Source organism: Opisthocomus hoazin, chromosome 2 (genome assembly GCF_030867145.1).
Source record: "Opisthocomus hoazin isolate bOpiHoa1 chromosome 2, bOpiHoa1.hap1, whole genome shotgun sequence".
In the NCBI taxonomy this organism is placed as follows: domain Eukaryota; kingdom Metazoa; phylum Chordata; class Aves; order Opisthocomiformes; family Opisthocomidae; genus Opisthocomus; species Opisthocomus hoazin.
The window spans coordinates 56,648,629-56,662,794 of record NC_134415.1 but is presented as its reverse complement, the minus strand read 5'-3'; the positions used below and the strand labels follow the sequence as shown (position 1 = coordinate 56,662,794).

The 14,166-nt window shown below is 35.0% G+C and overlaps 1 protein-coding gene across 1 annotated transcript in view; it reads right to left on the bottom strand.

The window, feature by feature from the left end:
* The window catches only part of ADGB (androglobin), a 120,217-nt gene that overhangs the window by 19,830 nt on the left and 86,221 nt on the right, over nucleotides 1–14,166 (bottom strand). The window contains 4 exon segments of the mRNA XM_075413741.1: nucleotides 5,507–5,691; nucleotides 7,296–7,483; nucleotides 13,264–13,417; nucleotides 13,616–13,750. Coding sequence (XP_075269856.1) covers nucleotides 5,507–5,691; nucleotides 7,296–7,483; nucleotides 13,264–13,417; nucleotides 13,616–13,750 — 662 coding nt within the window.

Below are 14,166 nucleotides of genomic sequence, written 5' to 3'. Positions count from 1 at the left end.
TTTTTTAGTGATGCAACCCCATGGGTGTAGTTTTGTAAAAGATATGCCTAAGTAAGATCTGTGGAATAGTTTCTCACTCAGATAGAGCCTGCTGGGCTTCCCGTGCTGCGAAGGTGAGAGGAGACAAAACTCATAGTGGTTAGATTATCAAGTCTTTCATCAGAAGGAACCAAACTCCTGAGGCTTTCACTCAAGAGCAGTGCATTTGGATGAAGAAGAAACATTATCCAGAGACCAGAATCTTGCATGTTCGTTTACAACTGTGTGAAAACCTGCTGCAAAGAAACAATTTGGATTCCACATGGAAGACTAATTCTATGTACATTTTCCAATAGAGTAACTTGCCTTTAGGATACTATTTGCAACATTTGAATGAAAGTTTCTAGTTAGGAAGGATCTTCAATGTCTGCCTTAGCACCCCTATCAAGGGACAGTGCAATTAATTTACAAAAAGGTAGCTTTAAAGCAGTGAGGCCAAATAAATGTACTCCCTCGTGTAGTCAACAGAGAGGTGAACTCCTATCCAGGCAGGCTGGTGTCAGGGCTTCAGGAGCTGTGCACTGCCTTCTGAAGGAGCCTACCTCTACCTATCAAGGTAGGTGGGTTTCAAAGGAGGTTTTATTCCTTAGGCTCTAATTAGCTTTCATAAATGCCTTACTATTCTCCTCTGTCTCTCTCCTAAACCTGAAGAGCTTACATACTGAAAAATTCTACAAGGGTTTGCTCAGAAGACGATTCTGCCACAAAGATAACTCAGCTCAGAATGGTGGAATCCTTCACAAGACTCACTCTGCTTTCCTTGCCAGAAAGATGACTTGGAAAAGTTGCCTAAAATGCACACACATCCAAAATGACAGTTCTAGCAACTGTCACCAGGTGGTGCTGTGACACCAAATTACTTTTCTTACTACGCACAGAAATACTCAGTCTTGGTTTTCCTAAGCAAAGCTCTGTCTAGAAGGAACTCCTACCTGCCTTGATTCCAGATTCAAACAAATATCTGAACGAGATTTTTATACTTTGAGACTGGATTTTATCAGACTGCTACTATGGAAAATGAAAGGATTATGAACATGCACTTGCCCATCTGTGCGTACAGGACTGCTGTGCTTGTATCAACAAAACGAGCTGTGCTTGCAACGTGTCAATATGTAACAACTCTATTGGCAAGTGAATGTTCAAGGTCCAAGTCATCTGTTACATCTCAGAAGAGGTAAATATACTAAAAATCAATTGGTTTAATGTAGTTTTTCAGCTATAAAACCTATGTATAAACCAGCTGTGACTGGAGATGAATTAACAGGTTAGGAGTAGGAAAGGGCGATTATGTTTTATTGGTGATGCTTGCACAATAATGTCACTGAAGAGTACTTCTGGCAGAACAGCAATCAATTCTGTGAGAGGCAGAACATGTACAATACTGAATATATCTCAAAGCTGAGGATTGTGTCTTGCTTAACTAACAAGTTTAGTGCCCATGGTATAGCAATAGTTGCTGATTATTCTTATTCTGTAAAAACACACTTTTTTAGTGAACAACTAGAAACCGACAGTATGAATCTTCTATTGAGTGTTGATTGTACAAATCCCCACCTGAACTTGGCATCAGTCTTTATGGAGGTTCCTATATTGTTATTGCACAAACCATAATTTCCTAACACTTTTGACAATAAGCAAAGAAACATGCTTTTACAATGCCAAATATTGCACTTACAGACACTTAGTGGGTTGGGCAATATGACACTGTCACATTGGTTATACTGAGTACATTTCATAGTCTTTTCATTTAATTTGGTTGCTCTGAAAGATTTGGAACACTTCCACAAAATGTCTTCATTGTGACATACAGGATGCATATATATAGGAAAATAACTTAAATGTTCAGGTCACTTGGTCTAGTATTGTAAAAATAACAGTTAATAGTAAAAAAACCCAATAGTGACAGCTTCACGGTCATTCCTTCCAAATCATGGCGCTCTATACACTCACAAACTTAAATGGCATTAGAATATTAATTCGACCTTCAAATACAGTCTAAAATCATAACAGTGTTTTTGTAGGCTCCACTGCTGAACAGGAACCTGATACGACAACTTTCCTATTTTCAGTCAGGTTGAGATAACATATTTCACAGAATGATTCACAATAGATTAAAAAAATTTTAAATTATCGGAAATTATTTGTATCATAGCACATAAGAAGAAGAGATAGAAGCCTAATGTGTGTGTCTGATTTCTGAGGATATTTTGTAAAGTTCTTCTCACCTATGCCCCCTGCTAGTCTGGCAAAGACAAAATGTCCCTCTTATTATTCTGCCCCATCCTATCCCTTCCAGCATCTGTTGGAACCCATTTATCTTCTCGTTCACCTGATTGATCCCTTTAACTTCTTTCAGTCTTCAGACTACGATCTTTGCCAACAAGACAGTTTCCTGAAAGTTTCTCCTTCGCTTTACTGAGGTAACTTGGCAATTTATTTGAAGTATTGTGTTGCTGACCCTAATCTGAGCCATCTTACAGCTTTCCTGCTTCTATTTCCACCAGTCTACTATGAAGTTTACTAACCCATACCCACATTCCAAAAACAGTAAACAAAAAAAGTTATTTGTTATCTTGGTAACTCAGACAGAATCATGAGAGCTTCTCCATGACTTCCTTTAAAACCACAATGTTGTCATCTGATGAGTTACACTTTCAGCGCATGGTGTCCATAGCATTTAATTTTACTTTTCTGGTAATAACAAGGTGCACTTGAGATAGAAATCAAGATGCTTCATAAACATGATTAAATTAGTTATTTTTCCCACACAGCGCTGGAAATCTAGATAAAACATTTTTCTAAAGGATCACATTAGAAAACTACACAGTTCAAAACAGTGGAGGTAAGCACATGAAATATGATGCTATTTGGGGCTTTAGCAAAGCAATAATCCAGTATTTGAACAATTTGTCTTTGCCTCAGGTTCTGAATATGCTCAAACAGGCAGAAACTGATTGATTTACTGTTTAAAAGTCTTCATAAAAGGACTGAAGACTAATATCTTAGAACCTTGATCTATAGTGGTGTCCATGGAGAGTACAGTAGCTGACTTGTTTGCCTATAAACAACTGCTTTACTTAAACAAACTTGTAATGCTTACAAAGAAGAGAATTTTCAAAATGAAACCCATAGAGGTAATGAAAAATTCAAAATAGTATACGATCTTATAAATAAAATAGAAATAGCTTTACTAAGAATTGAAATGTATAGAAAACAGGGAAACACAAGAAGATTATGAAAGAAGTTGAGATGGCATGGAAGTAGCATCTAAAATCTATTTCATATAAGAAGTGTAACAGAAGCACGTAGATAGTACTTCGTTTTTGTCAAAAATTACCTGAGCACTACAAGGACAATTGTTGAAAATACACCTAAGAATTACGTATCTTTCAGCTGTATTTATTGTTTCTGAACAGTAAAATTAAATACCACTTCAAATTCAAATGTCAATCAACTGGCCAAGAGTACTTTGAGCTTACAAAATTTTCATTCCAGTTTTATTTTAGCTTCTTTAGTAGTCCAGCCCCAATTTTATCAAACAATAAAAATGCCAGTAGCGAACAGCTAATATTGTCTGATTGTAGCTCTTGAGTACTGAGTTTGGCAGAACTCTAACTTCTGAAAGCCAGGAAGTGAAGCACAAAAGAGGATGCCTGGGTAACCTAACTCTGACCTCGGGAGTGTGCAGGAAGGTATCCTGCTACATCAGAGGAGGATGATGGCAGAGCACAGATACAATCTCAAGCTGAAGGCTCTCTCTATTAAGTCCAGTTGCAAATGACTACCTCCTTAGTTGGACAGCACATTCAAGGAAACTGGATTATTTGTTAATCATTAAGAAAAAAAACCCATAAGCCTTAACTACTAATTGATATCACAGGATCACGGGAAGCTGAGTGTCCTGGCAGAGGCTGGAAGACACCTCTGGAGATCATTTAGCTCAATCCCATTGCTAAAAGCAGAGTCAGCTAGGGCAAGGTGCTCATGGCCATGTGCAGTTGGGTTTTGATTATCTCCAAGGATGAACACTCCAAAACCTCTCTGAGCAACCTGTTCCAGTGTTTGAACCTTGAGAGTAAAAATGAAACAAGCAAACAAACGAAAAACCCCAAACCAAACAACCCCTCCACATACATTTTCTAATGCTTAAATTGTATTTTCTGTATTTCAGTTTGTGCCCATTGCCTCTTGTCTTGTCACTAGGTGCCACTGAAGTGTTTGGCTTAATTTTCTTTACCTCCTTGCCCCTTCTCCCAGTATTTATATGCTGCCAGGCTCGGTCATACAGTAGATTCAGAATGTTAGTTTGCTGGGCTACAGAGAGTCAGTTTAAACTGATGCCAGCTGGATTTTTATTAGGTACAATGACTATTTTCAAAGTGCTTTGGGAATATACATGACTTTTAGCATACTTACGAAAGGTGATCTTTGAACACACACTGATTCTCACCTTTAACAAGAGCTGAGCTGACAAGACTGCAATGTAATGAATCGCAATAAAATAAAAAAAAATCCACAAAAACAAAACAAAAACTTTGAAAAAGTAAAATTCTCAGATTCAACTGTTCAGCCAAAAATCAGTAACATGTTTTCTGTAACTTTCAAGTAAATTTGTCTTAAAGGAAATTTTGTTTAAATTCAAGTGTTCCCATGCAGTATAACTTTTTCTCAGTATTTCAGTTGCTATAATAAACAACTGACGATAGTACAATAGTCTAATGGGCATTTATGCCTTTTACGCCAACTTTGCAAGATTGGGGCAAGTAGCTCTTCCTTCAGTGTCTTCTATTTCCATGAATATCATTGTGAAGCTGTAGCAGAGGTATAGTCAAAAATTAAAGAGTTTCTTCTTAAGGATAAATATTATATCATTTGTTCAAGAGTCTTTTGCCTTGTACTCTGGGGCTGATGTGATGGATGAGAAGCCAATAAAGCGTGTGCTTCTGCTAAAAGGAGTGATGCTCAGGATGGTGCATTTAAACCATAAGACTCAGTGTAATCTGTGAATTATCTACCACGTGCCATGGTCTGGGCATCAGTTTCCTAACAGCCAAAATTTTTTTAACTATAAGATCAAACAAATAAAAACAAGATCTTGAAAGTAAAACATGTTTCAGTTCTCAATGACAAGGGAAGCATATGCATAAAAATTTTCAGAACTGAGAAGCCACTTCAATTATCCACAAAACTCTTTACTCAGTTATAAAACTAGACCAAAAGGCAGAGGAAGAAAATAAGGCTGGACAGCTTATTTCAATCAATCCTTTTGGTACCTTTCTTCACTGCTGAGGACCAAGGACTCCTGTTCATTGCTCAGAAATGTAGTTGATTTCACTCAATCACAAAGCAATTAAGGATTAACGGAGAAAGTACGAAAAAATAGTATTTTCTGTGATTCCTTAAAGTTACTGTAAGAATGCATATCCTTCAGTGAATAAAATTATGAAATACAGAGTACAATACTTACAGTGGGAACTCAAAAGCGTTTCATTACTCAAGAAATTAAAAGCAGGGATGACTGCATGGCCCTTTCCAGTGGCACTCACAATTTTTTCCTCATTATCTAGGATTTGTAGTTCAATGAACACATCTGATTTAGAGGTTTGTACCTGCACTGTAGCAATATGTGATGCTGTGGCTTTTACTGAATACCTGAAGAGGAAGAAAAAAATTACAGCAATACAACCAGCTGTATCGGATCTTTTTTTTTAGGAAAGTACCTAAATGTTGTGCTGACCTGGCACTGAACACTTAAAATTGAGCTTGTAGTCAACTGCTTTCCTGCAATCTGGTGGGCTAAGCTTCCTGTGGTGAAGTTTAATGCACTGACTCTATCATCAAAGTAAGTGCTGCTGCAAAAAAGGGGTGGTCTTGCCATTTTTTTTTCACTGCCATATCAAATGTCCAGATATATATTTTCCCTCCTTCTGTATGTACTAGTATTTGTTGAAAAACATGGTTATCCAGTTTAGGGAATTGTTTAAATTAAAAAGTAACTGAGCAAAAGAAAAAAAAAAAGAAAGATTCGCTTTCAAAAGGGTAGACCTGTCTCATTTGATAGCAGCTGCTGCTCTGGTCAACTTAAAACACTGTGGAATTAAAGACTGTAAAATTAGAGTCTTAAGATGAAATATAAACAGTAATCTTGTTGCAACTCATAACTTTATATATTACTTGCTTTTTGTCTACAAATTCAATTTGTTAGACAAACGTCACCAAGCAAGCAAACAACAACAATACACAAAAACGCCATCACCCTGACTTCAGCACATTTGGAGCCAAACATACATAAATATTTTAAAATAAAATTTTTAAAAGATTGGCAACATCAAAGGGGAAAAAAAGAAAAAACTCATCAAGAAAGAGTTTACAGAATTTGAGTGCATTTGTTATAATTCCATTACATACTTTCTTCATTTATATTGAAACTAATTCCTTCTGTTGAATAGACCTCTGTCCCAAGAATAATCCATTGATTTGATATATTGATACATATCATCAGGAATCAAGACAAAATATTCTAGAATTAATGTTCAAAATATATACACGTAATTGCTTTAAGCATGGGGCCTGTTTCAGTGCAGCGTGTAGTCCTTTGTGTAAAAACTTCAGTATAGTGATTTAGTCAGGGTCAGTTCTAAACTCAAACTTAGCCAGAATAAACTGATTTTAATAATCCATAATCAATTTTAAAAGGATTAATAAAAATTAAATCACTATTTTATTCAATTTGTTCTAAAAGAATCAGCATGCTAACAAAAAACATATATAAATTTTTCTGCCAACACTGCAAGACAGAAATTTGCCTGTGGGCCTCATCTATTAGAAAAGCAAGTGCTGTATTTATGTATTATTTAAAGCTTCATCTGAATAGATGAAAAAAAAATATATCAAACTTTATGTCTCCTTCCCACCTGCAAAATCATGATTTTAATTGATATTTAAGCCCCCAAAGTACTGTGGAATTTCAGTAATTGACATATGGATAAGATTCAAGATCAAGCTTGCAGATATGCAAAATACTGTCATTACAACTTTAAAATTATACTTTAATGTGTACTTTATACCTGTTCTTCACCAAGCAGTGGCAATATTTCAGAAAATAATACTTTCATAAATGAAATGTTGATGGCCCATAAAATTCAGATATTTGCCTTAATAACCTCCCCTTCTAAGAGAGAAGGAAGAACATATTTTTCTGTCAGGGATGGTCCATATAAAAAGCAGAATTTAATCATTCTTCTCTCAGTATTTACCTGAACATTACATGCTTGTCATTGGGTATGTAATACTCTTTAATTTCTTTAGTAGAATAGACATTATTTACAGCCTCACGAGAGAGAAATGGGAGTGGACTATGAGAACCAATGAGCCGCAGTCTCCATCTTCCAGCCGCCACAGGAAGGTCACCAGTATGTGCTTCAGCCATAAATGTGTATCCTTTCTGAAAGCAGAAAACAAGTCATTTTTACTTGGAAATAACACTCCTCAAAATGCACTCTATGAGTACATGCAACACACTTTTTGTCCATGCTACACTTATTAATATAATAAGATGTCCTTCATAAGCAAGAATCTTATAGTTCTATTATAGTCTAACTTACAAAGCATCTCTTACTACAGGAATTTATATTTAGTAAAAAGTTACATCGCAAGTCAGAACCCATCTCATCTAACTTCAAAGCTGGCAGGTGTTTTAAGGGCAGGTACAATCAAACTCCTGAAATCCCTTTCTAACCAAATTATTTGATGATTCTAAGTTGTTTACTAAGTCTAGTTTAACAAATGTTAATGAGTTCTAACTCTTTTACTTCAGCATGTGCGGTACTCTAGTTGGAAAAGTCTTCTTACAACATGACTAAAGTTCAGTAAAACATATTTCTTCCATGTATCTTTTCGCTTTGTACATCACACAACTCTGCAAATAGCTCACAGATAAAACATCTCTACATTTCTGAGTTCTGTAATATTACTGTTCTGTTTCTTGTAAAGCCATTAACATCAATCAAATTCTTTTCATTTGGTACAAAATATTTTTTCCCTTTTGATCTCTGACAAAAACTGTATGTGGTGGTGATGATAGTAGTAGCAGTAGACATAATGAAAACTAGAAGGCTGCATAAGCCCAGAACTTTCACTCCAAACTCTAAGACAACCACATCAAACCTATACTCTACCACTGCTGGGAAACATCTTGCCTGTATGCCAGATGTAAGAAACATATGCATTGCAAAGTGTTGCTGTATTTTGAGATTATAGATACTTTTAACTCCAAAGGTGACCACAGATGAAGAAAAGAAAACTAGTATTTTGACAATTCACGCACAAGACATTAAGCAAAAGCTTATGAAAGCACACATATGAAAGCAAAATTAGATAAAGACAAAAATGTAAACATGAAAATTACTGCATCCAGGTATGGGTGAATGCTATTTGCTGCATGGAAATTTAGAGATCTGATTCATTCTGTCTTCAAATTTGAGATTAAATTAACACTGCCCCTACTTTGCATTGCAAGTATAGCATTAAATGTCAGGATATTAATCTTATTTTTATGAAGATGTTGATATAAGAAAAAATATTTCTAGTATGAGAAAAATCAAATAAAAATCAATAAAAATGCAACACAATTAATAAGCTTCATGCAAATTTATCTGCTCTTTATGAATCCTAAGAAGAAGAATATGGGAAACCAGAATATAATTTAAAACATTTTAAAATTTGATTTTGTATTTGAAAAAAAAAAAAAGAAGGCAGTATGAATGTGAATACGTGAAAGGCAGGGACAGGAAAAAGGGTTATAATGAGTGTAATGACCAGTTGCACTGTAACAGGGGAATTCAGAATTAAGTCCTTTCTTTACGTTCTCTAATCTAGCCCTACCAACTTGCTATTTCTAACATTAGAATTTCATGTTCCACCCAAGAAATAATCCAGATTAAAATTATGTGAAAGGTCTTCTCTCTTGGCAGCCAGTCTTCTGCTAAATTTCAGTTAAAAGAAATCAGTCTTTACCAGTAAAAAAAGCTTTATTGAAAGATTCTTATAATAAATAGGGTTATGATTTCAGGACTATCTAATAATGCAGGGTTGTGACTTCAGGACTACTGAATACTTAGAACGAAAGCAAAATAAGTGTTTCACAGTTCCAATTTGTGCAATTGTAAGTGTAAGGCACTTTACATTCTTTAATCACTGCAAGGTAATGGCAACCATTCAAAGCTATGATTCAGGAGAACTCACTTATTTAAATATCTAGTTAAGCATAGAGTTAGTCTCCCCTGTTCTTAACAAGTACACTTGGAAACCGAGAGGGATTCATCCAGATATTCAAGTGCTTTCTGACAGCATGGTGTGCATGAGAAAAACACTTTCTGTTGCATACCTATTTATAAAGATAAGGTTATACAGTCTTAATGTTCACTATAAATATGCAGAAAATATAGACTTAAAATTAAGCAACTGCTTAAGTGAGCACTTTCTGAATACTAAGCAAATAGATCTAGACAACCTCATCAGATTTATGTTTCTTTCTTAAAAATCGTTGAGAGGTTTCATAACCTACTTAGATATCTTGTTACAATTCATTGTCTCTAGAAACAGAAAGGGTTGTTTTCTAATATATCACCTTAACTAACTTTTTGGTAAAGTAAGATTATTTCCCTTTGTCTTTCTATGACTAGTCAAGACAAATAACTGATCAGTATCCTTGCTCAAATAGAGTTCTATTTTCTAGACGAAACATGTTGCTCATGATGATCTCTTAAACTCTTATCTTTCTTGGTCAGCTGAAGCTTGAGGGATGCTTATGTCTATCCTTCTTTATAATCTGTTCAAAAGACTTGTGAACAATAAATACAGAAGAATTTCAGAAAACAAAACCAAAACCAACTGTATCCAGCAGTAGAAAGAATTACCATGGAAAAAGAAAATTAATGCAAAAAAAAATTTCCAAATAATGCAAAGCAAGTAGCTAGTTTCTATCTAGATTATAATGTCTGCAGAAAGAAGACAGACATTATTATTGCTAGTGTGCAGATTTTATCCTTCTAGTCAATCATTCTGACATTAACTTTAATGTGTTCCAGGAGTGCCTCTGCAGCAGAATAACGATATTTCTTGACAGGATTTCTTTTTAGCTCTATTGTAAACTGCTGATTCGTAGTTTTGAAGCCAAACAATTAACTCATAGGTTTGTTTTTTTTAAAAAAAAAAAGGAAGGGACTTTTTATGTAATAATACTGAAATTTAGGAATTCAGGCATACTGTATAATTTCTTGCTTGATGCATTACATCATTGACTATTTTTTACAAAATACTGTTTAAAAGAAAGGTAACAGACAGATTAAAATAAAACCACTGTATTCTACGTTTCATAATAATTGCATGATGTCTTGTCAAAATATCAATAGAGCTTTCAATAGTTTTTGCAGGTTCACTGAAACATTAACAAACCATTTACAAATAGGAAGAAAACAAGCTAAATTGTACCACATAACATTATATTCTTATTGAGAAAGTCAGTAGCAGCGACGAAGAAATGTAGTAAGAACAAGTAGAAAAATGCAGCATACCTGCACAATTCTGTTTTAGTACTCTCAAACCAAAATCACTTTTTAGTGATATTAACCACATTTAATATTAGAAAACGTAAGTCATGAGTTTGGAGAATAATAACAAAAATGTGTGCTTTAAATGGGGACTTCTTCAACAAGGAAGGACAGAAGTAAAATAAAAAGGGTCATTTTCGTTAGTTAATGACAGAATCACTGAGGCTACTGTGCTGTACCCATGGAAAAAAACATTATTATGTAAGGTAGCAGGTGAGGTAGTGCATAGCAAAACAAGCATTTCCAATATTAAAACCACTGTACTGCACAAAGTGCTGGAAAGATCATGTGTGGAATATTGCGTACAATTTTGGACATATTTATTCAAGAAATATACGTTAAATGGGAGGAGGTCTTAGAAAGAATTAGTAAAAGCAGGGAAATGGAAAACCTGCCTTACAAGGCAGAACTAGACACTTTTCTCATGCTAAACAGGACAACTGAAATGAGATCTGAAATAAATCTGAGGTTGTGATTTTTCTTTCCACATCTCACCACTTTCCTGAAAACCAGTCAGTGTTCACCACTGAGATTTCTTTTTGCATCCTGCCACTTGCCACTGCAGGATTGCAAACCGAATTTTCGTGTCTGGTGGAATCCACACCACATCTCTGAGGATCCCAAATTAGTTTTGAAAGCTTGAAGAGCTTTGTCTGCAACCCTTCTTTTCTAAGCATATTCCTCCAGCAGTAGCAGTCCTTATCTGTCACATTCAGCTAATATTCACTATAAACACTAGATAAGGCAAGTTCATTCTAGTGAAAAACAAAAAAAGTCTGATGAAATTGGAAGTTACAACAGAAAGATAAGAAAACTGCTTCTGCAGTGTTAGACTGACGTCAGTTCCTTGTTACTGACAGACTAGACAGAAGGCTAAAACGTGAACATTTCTTCACTAAAAGGTCAACTGTGAACATGTGGCTAGAATAGTTAATATTAGGGGTAATATTAAAGAGGTAAGAGGCAGGCCAGTATAGGAAAAGAAGTAGTAAATGACTATATCGATAAAGTAAGGGTTTGGATTACTTAGGTGTGATGAACTTCTGAACTGTCTGATGGATAATTAAATAACAGATGAAAACAATCACAAAACTTTTAAAATATGTTTGATAACTGACAGAGGACAGCTAAGGTACTAGAAGACTACAGAACTGTACTAATGCATTTTTTTTTTTAGATGGACAAAGGTGTCTAGAAAATTATCAGTCAGCATAACTCCAATGACTGAAAACATCATGAAATAACTAACGAAACGAACTCCTTGCAACCCCCCCAACATAGCAAAAAGACTGCAAATACCAAGTCCTATCAAATCAATCAAGCTTCCTTCTATAGGAAAGCACCCTATGGGAAAGAAGGAGACACCTGACACTGTCTGTCTATTCATTCTTCTAAGCCTGAGGAAATGCTGTCATAACAAAGAAACTATGGTGGCTGTTTGACTATCACATCCAGAAAGCACATATTCATGGCTCCTTTTGGAAAACCAGGATTCAGTCAGGGAGATGTCAAATATCTAACCTGGACCTGATTCCATTCAATATTTTTATTAGTCATGTGGATGGTGGAATGGAGAACATGTATGTTTAATTAGCTGATACTACAAACTAAGAAGGATTGTAACTTTAGAGGAAGAGAAAATAAGAATTCAAGATTATTTTAAACTAGGGAAATGACCTGAAAAAATAGCATGAAAGTCAGTAATGAAATACACTATATTTAGTCAAGAATAATAAACTACACGATTTAGTTCCTCAGGAAAGCACCTAGGGTTACAGAAGTGCATGAGTCAACAACAGTGTCGCAAAATAGGACAAGCATCACAGTTGGATATACAAACAGAAGAAAAACCTGCAAGATGTAAACTAATCAATCCTTACTCATCATTTGTATGGCTACAAGTTAATCTTTGGTGCAAAGTTTACTGTACTCAGTCTTGTGCATGATAAACAAGAAAACACCAAGAGCAATTGGAAAGAGTCCAGAGGACAGAGAGCAATCGACTATGGAACATGTAACTTGCAAGAAAAGACTGAGCAAACTGTCTTCTTTGGTGTAAAGGTAAACAGGCAGGAGGGGAAGCTGTGATAATTATTTAACAATATAGTTATTTTTTTAGAAGCAATTTACACTAATGCTCCTGAGCTAACATCCAAGCTTTGAGGGGGAGCGTATCTAAAGCTGTATTTGGCATCAATACTGCAATTATCATTAGCACCTGAAGATGCATATTAATTTAATTACTGTAAGCATGACTTATAAAAGGCTATTCAAACCTCATTCTTAGTTTGGCCCCTAACTCTTCAAGGTTGTTCTGTCAGATGGACAGCATCAGCAGCAACCATATTGCCACTGAGTAGCACAGCACAAGGAAGCTGGACGTTATACCTCCATTTAGCGATAGTAAAAAATATCAAAGAAAACAAAGGCTATTCCTTCACTGTAAAAGGTTTAGCACAGAAGCAGATCAGTGACAGTCTCTGTTCAAACTTGCTAATAAATAAGGGTGCACTTTGAAGTAGAACATTATGACATACCTAAAAATGTTCACAAAATTTGGGCAACTGCTATTATTTCAAAAATTCTACTTTTCACAACAACTCTTTGCATTTACCTTATTTTTGGGGTAAATATGAGGTGCAACTTTGAAAAAGACATGTGGCATTTCCTCCAGTGTGTCATTGTCAACAACATGAAGTCTGCAGGAAGGGATAGTGGTATACACCTTTGGCACTATAAGCATGTCTTCTGGAACAAGAAATATTTCTCTAAAAAAAAAGAAAAAGAAATTATATTACAATTATTTTCACAAATATAATTATTTGTACAACATGAAGTAAAAGTATAAATTACTATTTAAGGAAATTAGACTTTTGTAAAATTACATTTTAAAAGCAGGTTAGTAAAACCACAGTGTATCAATACTATTTCCCCAGAAGAGTTATATAGCGCTGTATGAAACCCACCTAAAAACCACAAACCACGTATTTGGTGGCAGATCGGCATATGTTACAGCATAGTCAGTGAAAGAGATCTTACACCATTCATCTTCATAACAAGGAAACTTTTCAATTGACTTACAGTTTCTTTTAAACATTTCTCTGGAAACAGAAAACAGGATAGATATTTAAATCTAATGAGGAGGGCACATATACCTTGACTTTAACTTATGCTAATCACAAAGAACACTGCTTCATGCATGGTTGTAAAACAGTAATACAAAGTATGTTACTGATGATTCTCTAGTAGCTGTTCATTCTCAAAAAATAATAAATCAGGTAGGGATCAGCTCTTTTAGAGCTAATGGCTCGTAATAGCCAATACTTAACACAAAAGTATTTCTACCAGTCATTATATCCATGAGTACAACTGCTTTTAATAGCCCAAAATGTTATGGCTTCTACAAAACTTTACTATTTTTTTAAATAAATATCAGTTAGCATAACTTCCTTTTCTTGATATTAAGCTGTCATCTTAAAGCTGTGGCATCATTAGAAGATTAAAAAACCCATTTATT